This window comes from Sus scrofa, chromosome 2 (assembly GCF_054392235.1).
Source record: "Sus scrofa isolate SSC_HxYL_T2T_F1_AM1 chromosome 2, Sscrofa_HxYL_maternal_Yorkshire_Landrace_v2.0, whole genome shotgun sequence".
Taxonomy (NCBI): domain Eukaryota; kingdom Metazoa; phylum Chordata; class Mammalia; order Artiodactyla; family Suidae; genus Sus; species Sus scrofa.
This window is the reverse complement of record NC_139384.1, coordinates 68,344,394-68,359,650: the sequence shown is the minus strand read 5'-3', so window position 1 is coordinate 68,359,650 and position 15,257 is coordinate 68,344,394. Positions and strand designations below refer to the sequence as shown.

The 15,257-nt window shown below is 51.4% G+C and overlaps 1 protein-coding gene across 6 annotated transcripts; it reads left to right on the top strand.

The window, feature by feature from the left end:
* Window positions 1-5,685: 5,685 nt before the first annotated feature.
* On the top strand, window positions 5,686-14,244 carry KXD1 (KxDL motif containing 1). 6 transcript variants are annotated; one of them, XM_085012286.1, is made up of 6 exons: window positions 5,686-5,755; window positions 8,839-8,960; window positions 10,444-10,596; window positions 12,279-12,325; window positions 13,244-13,465; window positions 13,694-14,244. In XM_085012286.1, exons 1-6 carry the CDS (start codon window positions 5,753-5,755, stop codon window positions 13,942-13,944), a joined length of 798 nt encoding a protein of 265 aa, XP_084868412.1. In that variant the 5' UTR covers window positions 5,686-5,752; the 3' UTR covers window positions 13,945-14,244. The 6 variants fall into 6 exon arrangements, with proteins under 6 accessions (XP_084868412.1, XP_013846877.1, XP_084868415.1 ...); XM_085012287.1 differs by lacking the exon at window positions 5,686-5,755 and adding an exon at window positions 5,788-5,823; XM_085012288.1 differs by lacking the exon at window positions 5,686-5,755 and adding an exon at window positions 5,788-5,858.
* Window positions 14,245-15,257: the final 1,013 nt, after the last annotated feature.

Here is a 15,257-nt window from a genome sequence, read left to right as displayed (position 1 = left end):
TGGCCGCCGCCACCGTGACTTCAGCGTCCATTGGTCTGCACGCACGTCCGTCTCGGGCGTAGGCACCGCCCCCTTCCTGCTTGTATCCGTGGGGCGTTCTTAAAGGGGTAGAGGCCACAGCACCACCCCCGGGCGGGGGCAGGGAGCTGTAGATCTGTGACTGTTTGCAGGTCAGCGCCGCACAGCCTGGTCAGACTCACAACTCCTGTTTGAGCTTCATTCTGCTCATCTGCAAAATGGGGATAAACATCCACTGGAGGACAGCACTAAATGGTATTTCCTTAAAGAGCACAGGCTCGATTGTCAGGGCAACTCGGACTGCTGACCCACCCTAAACCCCTAGTTGCAAATGTAGACCTGAGGCCCAGAGGGCAAACGACGTGCAGAAGGGCACACACACAAATCTCCGCCCCGCTGTGTAGTCCCTCTAATTCCGAGAAGGTAGCCTAATGAATACAGGAGGAACTCAGTAATGGCTAGGTGAGTTGTTGAGAGAGAGTAGGGCCACTGGGAGTAGTCCATCCTCCTGGCACCCTCTGCTAGAGTGTGATAAGGTGCCCATGGCCCCAGAAGAGGTGGCAGCATCAATTAGAAGGGTTTTTTTTTGTTGTTTTTTTTTTGTCTTTTGTTGTTGTTGTTGTGGTTGTTGCTATTTCTTGGGCCGCTCCCGCGGCATATGGAGGTTCCCAGGCTAGGGGTTGAATCGGAGCTGTAGCCACCAGCCTACGCCAGAGCCACAGCAACACGGGATCCGAGCCGCGTCTCCAACCTACACCACAGCTCATGGCAACGCCGGATCGTTAACCCACTGAGCAAGGGCAGGGACCGAACCTGCAACCTCATGGTTCCTAGTCGGATTCGTTAACCACTGCGCCACGACGGGAACTCCCTAGAAGGGTTTTTATGGCTCTTGTTTTGAAGTGGGGGACACTTATTCCTCCATCATTCTACTTTGTTTTAGTCCCAGCAGTACCCTCTTCCAGATCATGTTCATACTTTTGCTTTCCCCAACTCTGCTCCATCCTGGGAAAAAAATTTTTTTTTTTGTCTTTTTAGGGCCGCACCCAGGGCATATGGAGGTTCCCAGGATAGGGGTCGAAATGGAGCTGTAGCCACCAGCCTATGCCACAGGCACAGCAACACCAGATCTGAGCTGCATCTGTGACCTACAGCACAAGTTATGGTAACACTGGATCCTTAACCCACTGAGCAAGGCCAGGAATGGAACCTGCAACCTCATGGATCCTAGTTGGGTTTGTTAACCACTGAGCCATGACAGGAACTCCACATCCTGGGAAGAATTTTGCTTGTTTTGTCCCCAATACCTCCAATAGGGCCTAAAGGAGTTCAAGAGATGAATGAATAATTGAATTAATTAATTAGTAAATGAGTGAGACTCTGGCTTTTGGAGGTAGCTAACAGTGGAGGATGTAACTGGCTTTTGGAGGTAACTTTTCAGATAGGAGCTGTGAAGTCCTCTCCTACAGGAAGCCCTCCCTGACCACCCCAAAGCAAAGCCAGGTGTCCTGATTGGCTGCATCCTTGGTACAGTGAACCCCCACTTCATAGCTAATTTACTTGTGTCTGTACCATCAGTTGATTTACCTTTGCCTCTCCCAATAGATTGGAAGATCTTCAAAATCAGGGAAGGGTATGCTGTTTCTCAGTGTCTTAGCACCGAGGCCTATATAGTGCCTGATACAAAAGGTGGGGGGGCAAGGTATTCAGGGAAATCATTTTGGAAGGAAGGGAGGGAGGGAGGAATGCTGGCCGGCCAGAAGAGGTGATAGGACAGTGGAATTATGTGAGAAATTGCCTGGGAAGGAACATCAAATAAACCTTGGGCTAGTCCTATGTCTGAGGGACTTGGACTATTCCTTGTTCATCTCTGAACCTCAGTGTTTTTATCTGCACATTGGAGTCACTTACCCATCCAGTCCCACTTCTGTTATGGGGCAGGAGGAACTATAAATAACAACAATAATACCTAAACAACTAAACTAAATACAAAGTAATAAAAACAACAATTATGACAGCAATGACTGACAGGTGTCACAGGTGTACACTTTACATGTACTTAATCATCACATCAGCCTTACGAGACAAATACTTTGATGTTTGGAGGCCATGTCTCCGGCTGCATACAGAGTTGCAACTGTCATATCTTCCTGGTAAACAGAACTTTTTTTTTTAGGCTGCACCCCACAATATACAGGGATCAAACTTGAGCCACAGCAGTGACTACTTTGGATCCTTAACCCACTGAGCCACCAGAGAACTGAATTTTTTATTGTTATGACTTGACCCTCTTTATCTCCATGCTTCTTGCCTTAGACTGACCTTTGGTATAAAGATCACACACCTTTTTGTCTTTTGGTTCCTGTTTCCTTTTCTTCTTTTCTTTTTTTTTTCTTTTTTTTTTTTTTTTTTTTTGGCTGCCCCATGGCATATGGTATTTCCAGGCCAGAGATCAGATCCAAGCTGCAGTTATGACCTATGCCACAGCTGTGGAAACACAGGATCCTTTAACTCATACTGGGCCGGGGATTGAACCTCTGCACTAGTGCTGCAGAGATGGCTGCTAATCCCGTTGCACCACAATAGGAACTCCTATCCTTATGTTCTTTATGTGTCCTTTGTAAGCAATATCGAACTAGGTTTTGCTTTTTGACTCAGTCTGCCTATCTTTGCCTTTTAACTGAGGCAATTTATCTGTTTACATTTAATGTAATTATGGACATGTTTGGACTTAAATCTGCCTTTTTATGTGTTTTTCTCTCTGCCCCACCTAGTCTATGGTCCTTTCCTCTCTTCTGCCTTCTTAAGGATTGAGTGTGTATGTTTTGGTAAGACTTTTTTTTGGGGGGGGTCTTTTTAGGGCCACACCCTCAGCACATGGAAGTTTCCAGGCAAGGAGTCAAATCAGAGCTACAGCTGCTGGCCTACACCACAGCCACAACAACTCCGGATACTTAACCCATGAGTGGGGCCAGGGATGGAATCCTTGTCCTCATGGATACCAGTCGAGTTAACACTGAGCCACAACAGGAACTCCTGTTCTAGTGAGACTCTTTGTTGTTGTTGTTTGTGGTTTAAATACATGTTTTTGGTGATACTCACAGCATGTGGAAGTTCCTGGGCCAGAGACTGAACCTGTGCCAAAGCAGCAACCTGAGCCCCTGCAGCGACAATGCCAGATTCTTAACCTGCTGTACCACAAGGGAACTCCTGGTGAGACTTCTTTATCCTCATTTTACAGATAGGGAAACTGAGGCACAGAAAAATTAATTACCTTGTTCAGGGTCACAGCAATGAAGGGCAAGATGAGCCAGTTCTTTTGACCCATTGAGCTTCTTTTCCAGCCAGGGAGCCAGATATTGCACAATCAGTAATGCAGATGGGTATCTAATTGCAGCTTTGATGAGTGCTATGCAGGAAATAAACTGAAAAAAAAGTGGCAGAGAAAGGTTTCCTGTCCCTAGACCTAGGTCTCCCCCCACATCAATGTCCCCATCACTGGGCTAACTGAGCATTCCCATCCCTTCTCACCCTTTTCCTCAAACACAAAAGAGGTAAATATTTTCTTGTCTCTACTCCACTGTGCACAGAACATCTGGGGCCCGCCAAGTCCCTTCTGGCCTCAATGTGCAGCCCCCACCTTTTCCAGGACCCTCATAAATGTTTCCTGGCCTCCAGCAGAGCCCAAGGGGCCCATTAGAAAGCTTGGTTTTTCCAGTCTGTGCCTCTTCTGTTACAACCCGCCAACAGAGCCATGGTTCTTTCTACTTTTCCCAGAAGCCCCCACCCAGGCCCTTCTTAGCACTGGCTGCTGCCTAGCTTGTGGAGCTCCACAATTCTTACAAAGATCAAATGCACACTATGTGCTTTCCTACCATCCTGTCTTTCCCCCCAGCCCTGAATGATTGTCAGCACCTGGAAAATTCCTCATTGTACCTCAAAATTCCATCCAGATGTACCTGCTTCCTTGCCTTAGAATGAGTTCTTATACCCCACTCTTCAGGTTCCTCCAGGCTTGAATCTCTCCTCTTTCTAAGCCAACACTATTCCCTTCAGGGCTGGGAGTGTCTGTGTCAGACTCTCCTTCATCCTCCAAGGCTAGGCAGGGACTGAGTATTTTCTGCATCCTCAGAATATGGGCCAAAGCCAGAAGGGGTGGCTAGAGGGTTTAGTGAACAATTTGTAAAACTGTTGGTTTCGGAGTTCCCATCGCGGCGCAGTGGAAACCAATCCGTCTAGGAACCATGAGGTTGAGGGTTCGATCCCTGGCCTTGCTCAGTGGGTTAAGGATCCGGCATTGCCGTGAGCTGTGGTATGAGTTGTAGATGCGGCTTGGATCTGACGTTGCTGTGGCTGTGGTGTAGGCTGGCAGCTGTAGCTCTGATTGGACCCCTAGCCTGGGAACTTCCATATGCTGCAAGTGCAGCCCTAAAAAGCAAAAACAAACAAACAAAAAACAACCCAAAAAAACAAAAAACAAAACAAACTATTGGTTTCAAGTTCCCACTGTGGCACCACAGCATCAGCAGCGTTTTGGGAGCTCTGGGATGCAGGTTTGATAAGGATCCAGTGTTGCCAAAGCTATGGCTTGGGTTGCAACTGCAGATTGGATTTGATCCCTGTCTTGGGAACTCTGTATGCTGCAGGGCAGCTGAAAAAAAACCCACAAAACAAAAACTATTGATTCAACTATAAGAATATATAGAAATCCTGGAATCCTGGCCTTATAAATAAGAATCCTAGTCATCATTAACTATTCAATGAATGAAGGAAGGAGAGCATGGCAGTGATAATACAGTTTACCCCTAGTTTATTGAGGGCTTGCATTGGACCAAGTCTTTTGTTGCAAGAGATTTACCTGCATGATCTCATAAAGTTAAGCCACTTGCACCAGGCCCCCCCAACCAGGATTTGATAGAACTGGAATTTGAACTCAGATATGTCCAATTCCAGGGCTCTCAAAGAGACTTCCGTGTGCCCAGGAGCATGTGTATTTCTCCCAAGCTCTTGGTAACCTTAAGAGGCAGATCCTGTGTTCACCTGGACTCACAGTTAAACTGAGGACCAGAAAAATAAGATATATAATATGTAACACATATCACAAGGCCTCAATAACTAAGGATAATTAATCCGGAGTTCCCGTTGCGGCTCAGTGGTTAAAGAATCCGACTACGAACCACAAGGTTGCAGGTTTGATCCCCGGCATGGCTCAGTGGGTTAAGGATCCGGTGTAGCCATGAGCTGTGGTGTAGGTTGCAGATGTGGCTCGGATCCTGCTTGGCTGTGGCTGTGGCATAGGCTGGTAGCGGCAGCTCTGATTTGACCCCTAGCCTGGCCAGAAAAAGGTCACCAAAAGCAGAGCAGGGATTTTTGAAGCGGAATGAGTCTGATTCCCAGCCTGGAAAACATAACACGTGGGTCTGGGTCGACCACAGGCCACTAGAGCACTATATGCCCTTGTGGGAATGCCCGCCACTCTCGGATCTCTGTCTTACCACTTACAAAACTGGGCGTGTTTTCAGCCTCTCTCTCCACCCCTCCCCCCGCCCTTCCGGGCTGCCAAGGAGCAGGGTTTTGGAAACTACGCAGGCGCGCGAGGGACTGCTTGATTGGCTATTTGTTATGAACCCCCTCCCCGCAAACAGTAACTGCGTCTAAGTCCCACCTCTTCCTGCCGCGCCTCCACGCACGCAAGTCGGCCCCGGGCACGTTGCGGACACGCGCGCTAGCACTCATGGTACGTGATGACGTTGAGGCGGCACTGGCGCCATCCCGGAAGCGCGAGCAAGGCCGCCAGATGTGCAGGTGCTGCTGCCACCGACGCCGGGGCCGAGTTCAGGGTGGGGCTGGGGACGCAGGGGCTTCTGGGCAGCTGGGCCGGGCGGGAGCAGTCCCCGGGCTGTCGCGGGGTGGGGCGCGCCGCTGGCAACATCTGGACACCCTGCGCACAGGCCTCAGTTTCCCCGGCTGCGCAGTGGACGCGCGGACGGCGCCGTGGGCTGGATCCGGATCCGGGGCGCCAGAGTTGGGGGCGTCTATGTTGAAGCTGTGCTATATCACCCAGAACCGGGCTTTTCCCTGCTTAGGCCTCAGTTTCCCGGCTTCACAGGGGCGGGGCTTGAGGGGCTTTGTGAGCCCCGCCGCACTGGGGGGTTTTGCAGAGCTGGGGTAGCCCAGTTAAATTCTGTTAAATGATCTAGGTGGAGTCGCGGCGTCTCTCTGCCTAGGTGTGTGACCTTGGGCAACTGAGCCCACCTCTCTAGCCTTGGTTGCCTTCGGAAATGATAGTGTCAGTCTATCTGCCTCTCAGGGGTGATTAGGGATTAAATGAAGTGTTTTACAAGTGTTCGTTTGTATTCTTGGAAGCACTGGGGAGACCCTCATTAGAATAGTGATTCTTGGCCCAGTCCTAGGTTTTCTTAACACTCCCCTCGGAGAAACTGCCTGCTACCAGTCCACTGTCTCATCACTATTGGTTTCATTACCCAAAGATAGTGTTGTGAGATTCTGATTCTTTGTTATTCCTAGCTTCTGGATGAGAAGGACCCAGGAGGTGAGGTGACTTTCCTAAGGTCACGGAGCCTCCCTCTCTGCGTGTTTCCCCCATAAATATATTTGGAGCTGGGACTAGTGCCTATACTGGATCATTTTTCACCCTGTATATGGGTCAGACCGATACTTAGTCAGGGAAGGCTTCCCGTGAGAAGCAGCTGGTGAGGGAGTATGCATTGAATCTCTCAGCCCTCACATCTGGGAGCCAGAGACAGGAAAGAGCCTTACTTTGAAGCAGAACCATTTCCCGGGGTCCAAATGTTTTGCCCTCCAGGCCTAGTTGTGGGGTTCCTGCCACATGCCTCTGTCCTTTGAGAGCCCAAGTATCCTCTTTATATATGATCTTTGGAAATGTGGAGGCTGTGAGCGTCCATACCTGGCACACAGTCAGAACAAAATAAACATTGTGATTATTGGGGGCGGGGGAGGGGGGTTTCATCAGGTGTGGCAGTTCATCTCCAGAAGGCACATAAGGCTGCAGACCCTAGCTAGATTCAGAGCACAAATAGATATGTACTCTCAGCCTCTATAGCTTTGGGGAAAAAAAAAAAAAAAAAAAGTGTTAGTTGCTAACATTTGTAAATGAGGCGATTTCATAAGGGGAAAAATATATGTTTCAGTTTGTTTGTTTTGGCCATGCTGCAGCATCCGAAAGCTCCCAGGCCAGGGATCAAGCTGCTGCAATGACAACACAGATCCTTAACCTACTGTGCCACTAAAGAACTCAGCTTTTTTTCTGGAAAAAATCAGAAGTCTGGCAGGAATCAGCTGCTGTAAGAAGCAGTTGTTCTGTCACAGGTGGATACTGAACATCTGTCCAGAGTTTGTGGATCCTGTGGACCGTGGCATTTAAGTTGTGACTCAAGTTCACTGGCTATGTGACAGTGGCTCAGTTCTTCAGTGTCTGAGACTCAGTTTTGTCATATAGAAATAAGGATGATAACAATTGCCAGTGTTTGAAGTTGGTGTCCTGTTTAGCATACAGTAGGTAACAAAGAGGGGAGTAGAGTTAGCAGGCTCTGAAAGCCCTTCCTGATCCTGTGTGTGAATATAATCAATTGCATGTGGGCCTTTCTGTGGGCCATTAAATGTGCAGTCCCTAGAGCCAAGCTGTGTCAGGATTCTGGGTTTTTCCTGAACCCCCTCAGGAAGGTCAGTCCTGAAGCTGTGGCCCCCTCCTGCCCTGGCATGGTCCAGGAAGTCTTCACCTCCTGGGATGGCATCTGTGTGTCAAGGAAGCTGGAGGCTACCAAGCCATCTGAGTTGCTGGGACCCACAGCCTGGCTGCCAGTGCCCCAAGTTCTTGCCTTTAACTTCTTTTTTTTTTTTTTTTTTTAAATTTTATTTTATTTTATTGTTATTATTATTTTTTTGTCTTTTTGCCATTTTTAGGGCCACTCCCGTGGCATATGGAGGTTCCCAGGCTAGGGGTGTAATCGGAGCTGTAGCCACTGGCCTACACCAGAGCCATAGCAACTCAGAATCCGAGCCATGTCTGCAACCTACACCACAGCTCACGGCAACGCCGGATTGTTAACCCACTGAGCAAGGCCAGGGATCGAACCCGCAACCTCATGGTTCCTAGTCGGATTCGTTAACCACTGAGCCATGAAGGGAACTCCCGTTCTTGCCTTTAACTTCTAATCCAGCTTCAGAGCTGGGTTTGAAAGGGTCCGTTTGCCTCCACCAAACTAATTTTCCCAATCCTTGGTGTGAACCAGGTTCTGGGCCAGGCTCTGGAGACAGAGCAGTGAGCACAAACAACATGCCTCTGCTCTGTTGCAGCTGACGTTGCTATAGGGGTGACAGGCAAATGGGTCGACTGATAACTTCAGAAAGAGATGTGCCAGTGCAGCAGTTAAAACAAGGTGAAGTGATAAGAGTGACTAGAGTAGGGGTAGCTATCAGAAACCTCCTGGGCGAGAAGGCATTGGAGGGGGCCATAATTTGAGGGTCAGCCATGTATGTTCTACCAGTGGGGACAGCAGGTGCAAAGGCCCCGTGGTGGCAAAGGCAGGGGGATGTGGGAGGAGGGCACATGGACGGGGGAGCTGTGCAGGTGGGAGAAATGAGAGTCTGATGTGCTGGGGTACAAGTTAAAAATATGAATCCCTGTAGTTCTCAAAACATTCCTGAATTCCTGGGATGACAAAGCTTAGGCTCAGGTGCCTTGACCAATTTATGGTCCTGCAGGGTTCCCAGCCCCTCCTCTCCACTTCCCCCACTTCCTGGTACAGACTGAAGACTCTTTCTTCCTGCCTGTTTCAGGCAGCGGAGGAGGAGGAAGAGATGGACCCCCCGGACTCGGCCTCGAGGGTCTTCTGCAGCCGCATCCTGAGTATGGTGAATGCAGACGATGTCAATGCCATTATCCTGGCCCAGAAAAACATGTGAGTGATGGCCAAGGCCTGGGCCCTTGGCGTGGGAAGGAATCCACTTGCTGGCCAGCATTCTTGCCCTGCCCGCCTCTACCTCGGGCCCACACTGGTGATAAAATGAAGGAAATGAGCAAATCCGCTGGCTGGCTCCAAAGTAAATTCCTTCCTGGCCCGGAGGCGAGGCCTTGGCACAGGAAGCGGGGCTCTGGGACTGTTTTGCAGCTGCGGGCAGTTTGGCGGGGGCAGCAGCAGCTCCTGTTCTGAGACCTGGATTGGGGAGACTCGGGATAAGGAAAGGGCTCCTAAGGGATTTAAGGGAGCCAGTCTGCTCACTTCCGATTGGGAACCTGTTCTCTTAGAGCCTTGGCTGTCTCCACAGGGCACTTGTGGTCATTTGGAAGGATAGGGAAAGAGGGCTTTTGCCCTCCTTGGGGCTTGGCACTGTGGCCACTGCAGCCTCACCTTAAATCTGGCCTGCCCTGTGGGGAGTAACAGCTGACACAATCTTGGGTGGAAGGAAGCATAGTCTCTTGGGGCTTCTTTTTATGGCTGCACCTGTGGCATATGGAAGTTCTTGGACCAAGGGTTGAATTGGAGCTGTGGCTGAGGTCTACACCATAGCCTCGGCAACACCATATATGAGCTATATCTATGAACTGCCCTGCAGCTTGCACCAACACCGGATCGTTACCCCACTGAGCAAGACCAGTACCCACATCCTCTCTAAGACAACACTGGGTCCTTAACCTGCTGAGCCACAACAGGAACTCCTCCTGGGGCTTTATTTTTGTGACTTTAAGCCCAAAGCTCTTCCTTACTTCTTGCTTTATAACATAGCACAAACCTTGTATCTTACCTTTCTTGCCCTGTGACAGGGGTGCTGGATATCTTTAGGTCTCAGCAATACACATCTCCCTTCTAATTCTTTAAGTCAGATTCACACTTGGCCCTGGGGAACTCCCAGACTGAGAGGAGGCAAAATCAGACTTGAACCTTCCTGGCCTCATGATGTCAGGTCTGGGCTAGAGAAACAACCTGGGAGCTACAGGAATCAGAAGAATCAAAGAATCTGCTTGAGGAGTTCCCATTGTGGCGCAGCGGAAATGAATCCGACTAGTAACCATGAGGTTGCGGCTTTGATCCCTGGCCTCACTCTGTAGGCTAAGGATCCAGTGTTGTCATGGGCTGTGGTGTAGGTCACAGACTTGGCTTGGATCCAGTGTTGGCTGTGGCGTAGGCAGGCAGCTATTGCTCTGATTGGACCCCTAGCCTGGGAATCTCCATATACTGCAGGTGCAGCCCTAAAAAGCAAAAAAAAAAAAGAATCTGCTTGAGGGAGAGAATGAAGGCTACCCAAGAAGGGCACACATGATTAGGGTTTTGAAAGTTGAATAGGAGTTTGCTAGGTTGCTCAAACACCAGGTGGAGCTCCATAGGACAAGGGAATGGTCCCTGGAGGCTGAACAGAGGAGTTGGTGTCCTCTTTCTGCCCCAGGCTGGACCGCTTTGAGAAGACCAATGAGATGCTATTGAACTTCAACAACTTGTCAAGTGCCCGCTTGCAACAGATGAGTGAGCGCTTCCTGCACCACACAAGGACCCTGGTGGAAATGAAACGGGACCTGGACAGCATCTTTCGCAGGATCAGGTGGGTGCTTGGCCCTCCAACTTCTGCCTCCCCATCCAAGCCTCAGGTTACTCTCCTCTTCAACGAGGGCCATTCTCTCCACATAACAGGGCAGTAGGGGGATTTAGCTCATTTGTTTTATGAGTCTTCAATGTATACTTAGTATTGGAGAAGATCTGAAAACTTTAGACTTACTGAATTTAAATTTTACTTCTTTTTTGAAAATATAGCATAGCACCAGACCCAGGATGCATCAGGCAGGCTGGTGCAGACAATGAAAGGCTAGCCTCCTGTCCTCCTTGGCCTTTGCCCAGGTCTTTTGTCAGGAGGCAAATGAGAATGCCAGGTTTTGGGGGTACTTTTGTTTTTTTTTTTTTTTGGTCCTTTGAGGGCCGCACCCACGGCATATGGAGGTTCCCAGGCTAGGGGTCTAATCGGAGCTGTTGCTGCCAGCCTACGCCAGAGCCACAGCAATGCCAGATCTGAGCCATGTTTGCCACCTACCCCACAGCTTGAGGCAACGCCAGATCCTTAACTCACTGAGTGAAGCCAGGGATCGAACCTGCAACCTCATGGTTTTTAGATTCGTTTCCGCTGCGCCACAACAGGAACTCCAGGGGTACTTCTTAAGTTGGCGTCCCTGAGGACAGGGACAGATGATGTCCAATCCGCAGCTACACAGAGTCCTGGACAGTACCTGGAGCTCGCATCATCACTGCTGCCGTTAACAACTGCTGCTGGGGCACCCAGGTCTGGAACAAGCTGGCACTGCAGCTGTATTTCTGCCCACTTGTGCCACTTCCTCTGTTCCAGGGGCAGCTGCACCTGCTGGCAGTGCAGGTGCCACAAATTGAAGGCACCCTGTTTCCTTGACCAAGCTGTGTGCAGAAATCACAAGACAAGAGTTCCCGTTGTGGCTCAGCAGCAGTGAACCTGACTAGTATCCATGAGGATGTAGTTTCAATCCCTGGCCTCATCCAGTGGGTTAAGGATCTGGCATTGCTGTGGGTTGTGGTGTAGGTTGCAGACACAGCTTGGATCCTGCATTGCTGTGGCTGTGGCTGTGAGGGCGGCAAGTGGCAGCACTGGTACTTCAGGGCCGGGGGTGGGGTGGGGGTGGGGGTGCTGGTTGCCCATAGTCAGGGGTGAGAGATTGCTCTGAGGACCCTTTTGTACTTATTTGTAAACAGAACTGTGTTACTTCAGGTAAAAAGGAAAAACACCAGCAGGTTCAAGATGGAAGCAGGTGCTTCTGTTTCGTGGGTGCCCATATTCAGTGTTTGGGGTTTGGACAGTCAGCACTCTTGGCCACACACAGACATCCTCCCCATAGGGATGGAGAGACAGTCTGGGACGAAAGTCACCCCAAGGAGAACTTATTGAAGAGGGGGCAAGGGAGGCTTCCTGGAAGGCTGTCCTGGTAGAAGAGGGATAGACATAAGGCACTGTGGGCAGAACCAGTGCTGAGGGCACTCAGAAGCCACGTGACAGCTGGGTAGCTGCCACCCATCCTGGGGGTGGGAGGTCCGCAGGGCTGAGTGCCTGGGCCTCCCTCCTGCCTGGAGCAGAGTGTGGCAAGCAGTCAGGGGGAGGTCTGCCCACTCCTACCTGCCCAGAGCTGGGAGCAGGGGTTCATGGCCTGCACCAGGTGCAGCCAGTCCACTCAGCAGGTTCAGCCCTGTGTGCCTTCCCTTCCCCCACAGGACACTGAAAGGGAAGCTGGCCAGGCAGCACCCGGAGGCCTTCAGCCGTAAGTGTCACCCAGAGCTCTTGCATCCTGCTTCTGGGCTCTGCGCCCTTGGATGCTGATGCCCTCAGCCCAGGGCTGGCTTCCAGAAGGTCACCGCAGGCTGACACCAAGCCCAGGCCCTGGTGGGCAGTGGGTCCAGAGAAGCTGGGGGCAGGGGCGGGGGTGCCGGCCTGGTCTCAGCAACCTGCTGAACAGGTGTTGGGACCAGAGTCTCCTCCCTCATGGGAGGTCACATGAGGGGATGAGGACAAGAATGATGACAGTCCTGGGAGTGCCCTGGTGGCTCAGCAGGTCAAAGATCCCAGCATTGTCACTGCTGTGGCTCAGGTAGATCCCTGGCCTGAGAATTTCTGCATGCCACGGGTGTGGCCAAAAAAGAAGAATGATGATAGTCCTTACCCCAGTGAATGTCATGTACTTCTAGGGGCCAGGCTATGAGGTGTAGGCTGTGCCCAGAGGAGCAGTGACTTGTCAGAGGGAGGGCAGCATCCTCCATGCTGAGCCTCTGTCCACCAGTCTGCTGAATGGGCCAACAGCTCCCCACCCCAGGGCCACAAAGGCCACAGGCACAAATAACCATAGGAACATAACCACAGGCATGAAAGCAATGCCATCATTCCCAGTTCCTAGAGCAGGGAGCTGAGGCATGGGCAGGGGAGGAGCAGACCCAGGTGACACAGTCAAGAGGGCAGAGCCAGGCCCAGATACTTTACCCCAGGGCCCATCTAGGCCTGACCCCAGAGAACCTGAGTCCTTAACCTCACCTTGAAGAGGGACCTCTCATGCACTCAGGCCTCTATAAAATGAACCAGGTCCCATGGGGTTGGGGGAGCCATCAGGGGTCATGGGCCCAGTTAATTCCTAATCACAGTGACTTAGCATGGTGACTAAGCCAATTCCTGGGCCTCCTTCCCCCAGACATCCCGGAGGCGTCCCTCCTGGAAGACGAGGATGAAGACCCCATCCCTCCCAGCACCACAACAACCATTGCCACCTCGGAACAGAGCACAGGCTCATGTGACACCAGCCCTGACACAGTCTCGCCCTCCCTCAGCCCTGGCTTCGAGGACCTGTCCCATGTCCGGCCTGGCTCCCCTGCCATCAATGGCCACAGCCATACAGATGACGAGGAGACACCAGGCGAGTAGCTCTCCTCCTGGGAGCTCCAAGGGGTCTCAGAGCAGCGGCAGCACCAACCCCACATGTCTGAGGTGGCAGCAGATAGCCCTGCCCCATGATGGTCAGCTCTGCCTCCCTATTCTGTCATTTGGGGCCCCCTGGGGGACAAGGCTCCCTCTCTGGAATATGGAATTCCTGGGGATCTTTCATTCCCACCCCTTCCTCACTGAGAATATCTCTCCTCTGTAGACCCCTCTGCCAGGCCAGGGGACAAGCAGCCCAGCTGGAGTCATTGGGTTGGGCTCAAGGAAACTTCCAGAGCCAGGCCTGTGATCTGTTCTGAACAACACTCAGATTCCCAGAGACCAGATCCAGATGTCCCCTGCCCCAGCACCCTGGTCAGGACCTCCTCAAGGCGGCCAAGCACTGTCATGTCTGAGTTCATCCTAGCCCATCCCTGCATCTACAAATTCTTGTCTCCTTGCTCCTCCCTCCAATGAAAGTATTCAGTACTTTCTTCAATCATTAGCTCAAGGTTTCTGAGACAGTTGTGGAAGGTTCGAGACAGTTGTGGAAGGTTCAAGGCAGAGATTAGCCATCCACTTGGCCTCGAACCTGGTAAGGCCCATGTTTCTCTGACCAGAGGTGTGGACTCTGAGGGGCCAGCAGGGCTCTTTCGGGGCCTCTGTGGAGCAAGCCGAGCCACCATGGAAAACAGAGTTAAGCAGAATATTTTTGTACCCGATGTTTACAGATGCTGTTGGGAAGTTATCAATAAAAAGACTCTGTTACAAAGGGAAGACTGTATCTAGTAGTGGCTTCCTTCTATTCTTGGGCCCAACAGCTCAGAAGGTGGACAAGATGGTTATGGAGAGCCAGGCACCACTGGGCTAGTAAGATGTGGCTGCTTTGGGTAGAGTCTTTGGTGGGGACAGCCATAATAACCCTACTTCCTATCGCCGCCTAGGCCTTGGCATGTGCTATTCCCACTCCTCACAAGATTATTCCCTTACTTTCCTGAATAATTCCTTCTCCAAATCTCAGCCCTAAGGTGGGCTCCTAAGGGAGCAAGACTGGGTCTCATTCCCCAAGAGACATTCTCACACAGTCCCCTCATCTTGAAGCACTAAGAAAGTATGCTATTAAAGCCCTCTTCCCAGATTTCTGCTTTTGCCTGGTCCAAGGTTGGGGGGTGATGGCACACGCTAGGAATGTTCCAGGAAATAAATGAGGTAGGCTGCCAAGCCCACAGGTAACATCTCAGTCTTCACCTCTTTCCGGCGCTCAGCACTCTAGCTGTTGAGTTCCCAACGTCCTATACTCCAAACAGGACTCTGGGTCCCACCTCATTTTCTTGAGTGAATGCACCACTCCACCTGCTCCCCCTGCTCCTGTAGGCACCGCCCTGAAATCCATCTGTGTACAGCGGCCAGAGAGTGTCCAGTGACTCCCACAGGCCTCGGCATGTTCCGGCCGCCTCCTGTATGGACTCGTGCCTCTTAGACCCTCTTCTTAATGTCTTTGTTTAAGCACCAAATAGTCTCCCCTACTCTGTTCAACCGCTACTTGCGGGGAGTCTACAGCCAGCAGAAACACCTGGAAAAGCGCGGCAGTCTTCCTACGTGCCTTGAAGGGCGGGGCTCGCCCCCGGAAGCAGGTGGGCGACGGTGGCCCACAGACGCCGTGGCTTCATTCGCCAGCACCCAGCATGGGGCGGGGCAGGATGCACGGCGCGGATTGTGACGCAAGCGCGCAGCGTGCTCGGTGCGCAGGCGCTTTCGGCGGCGAATCGCCGGTTTCCGGTTCCGCCGCC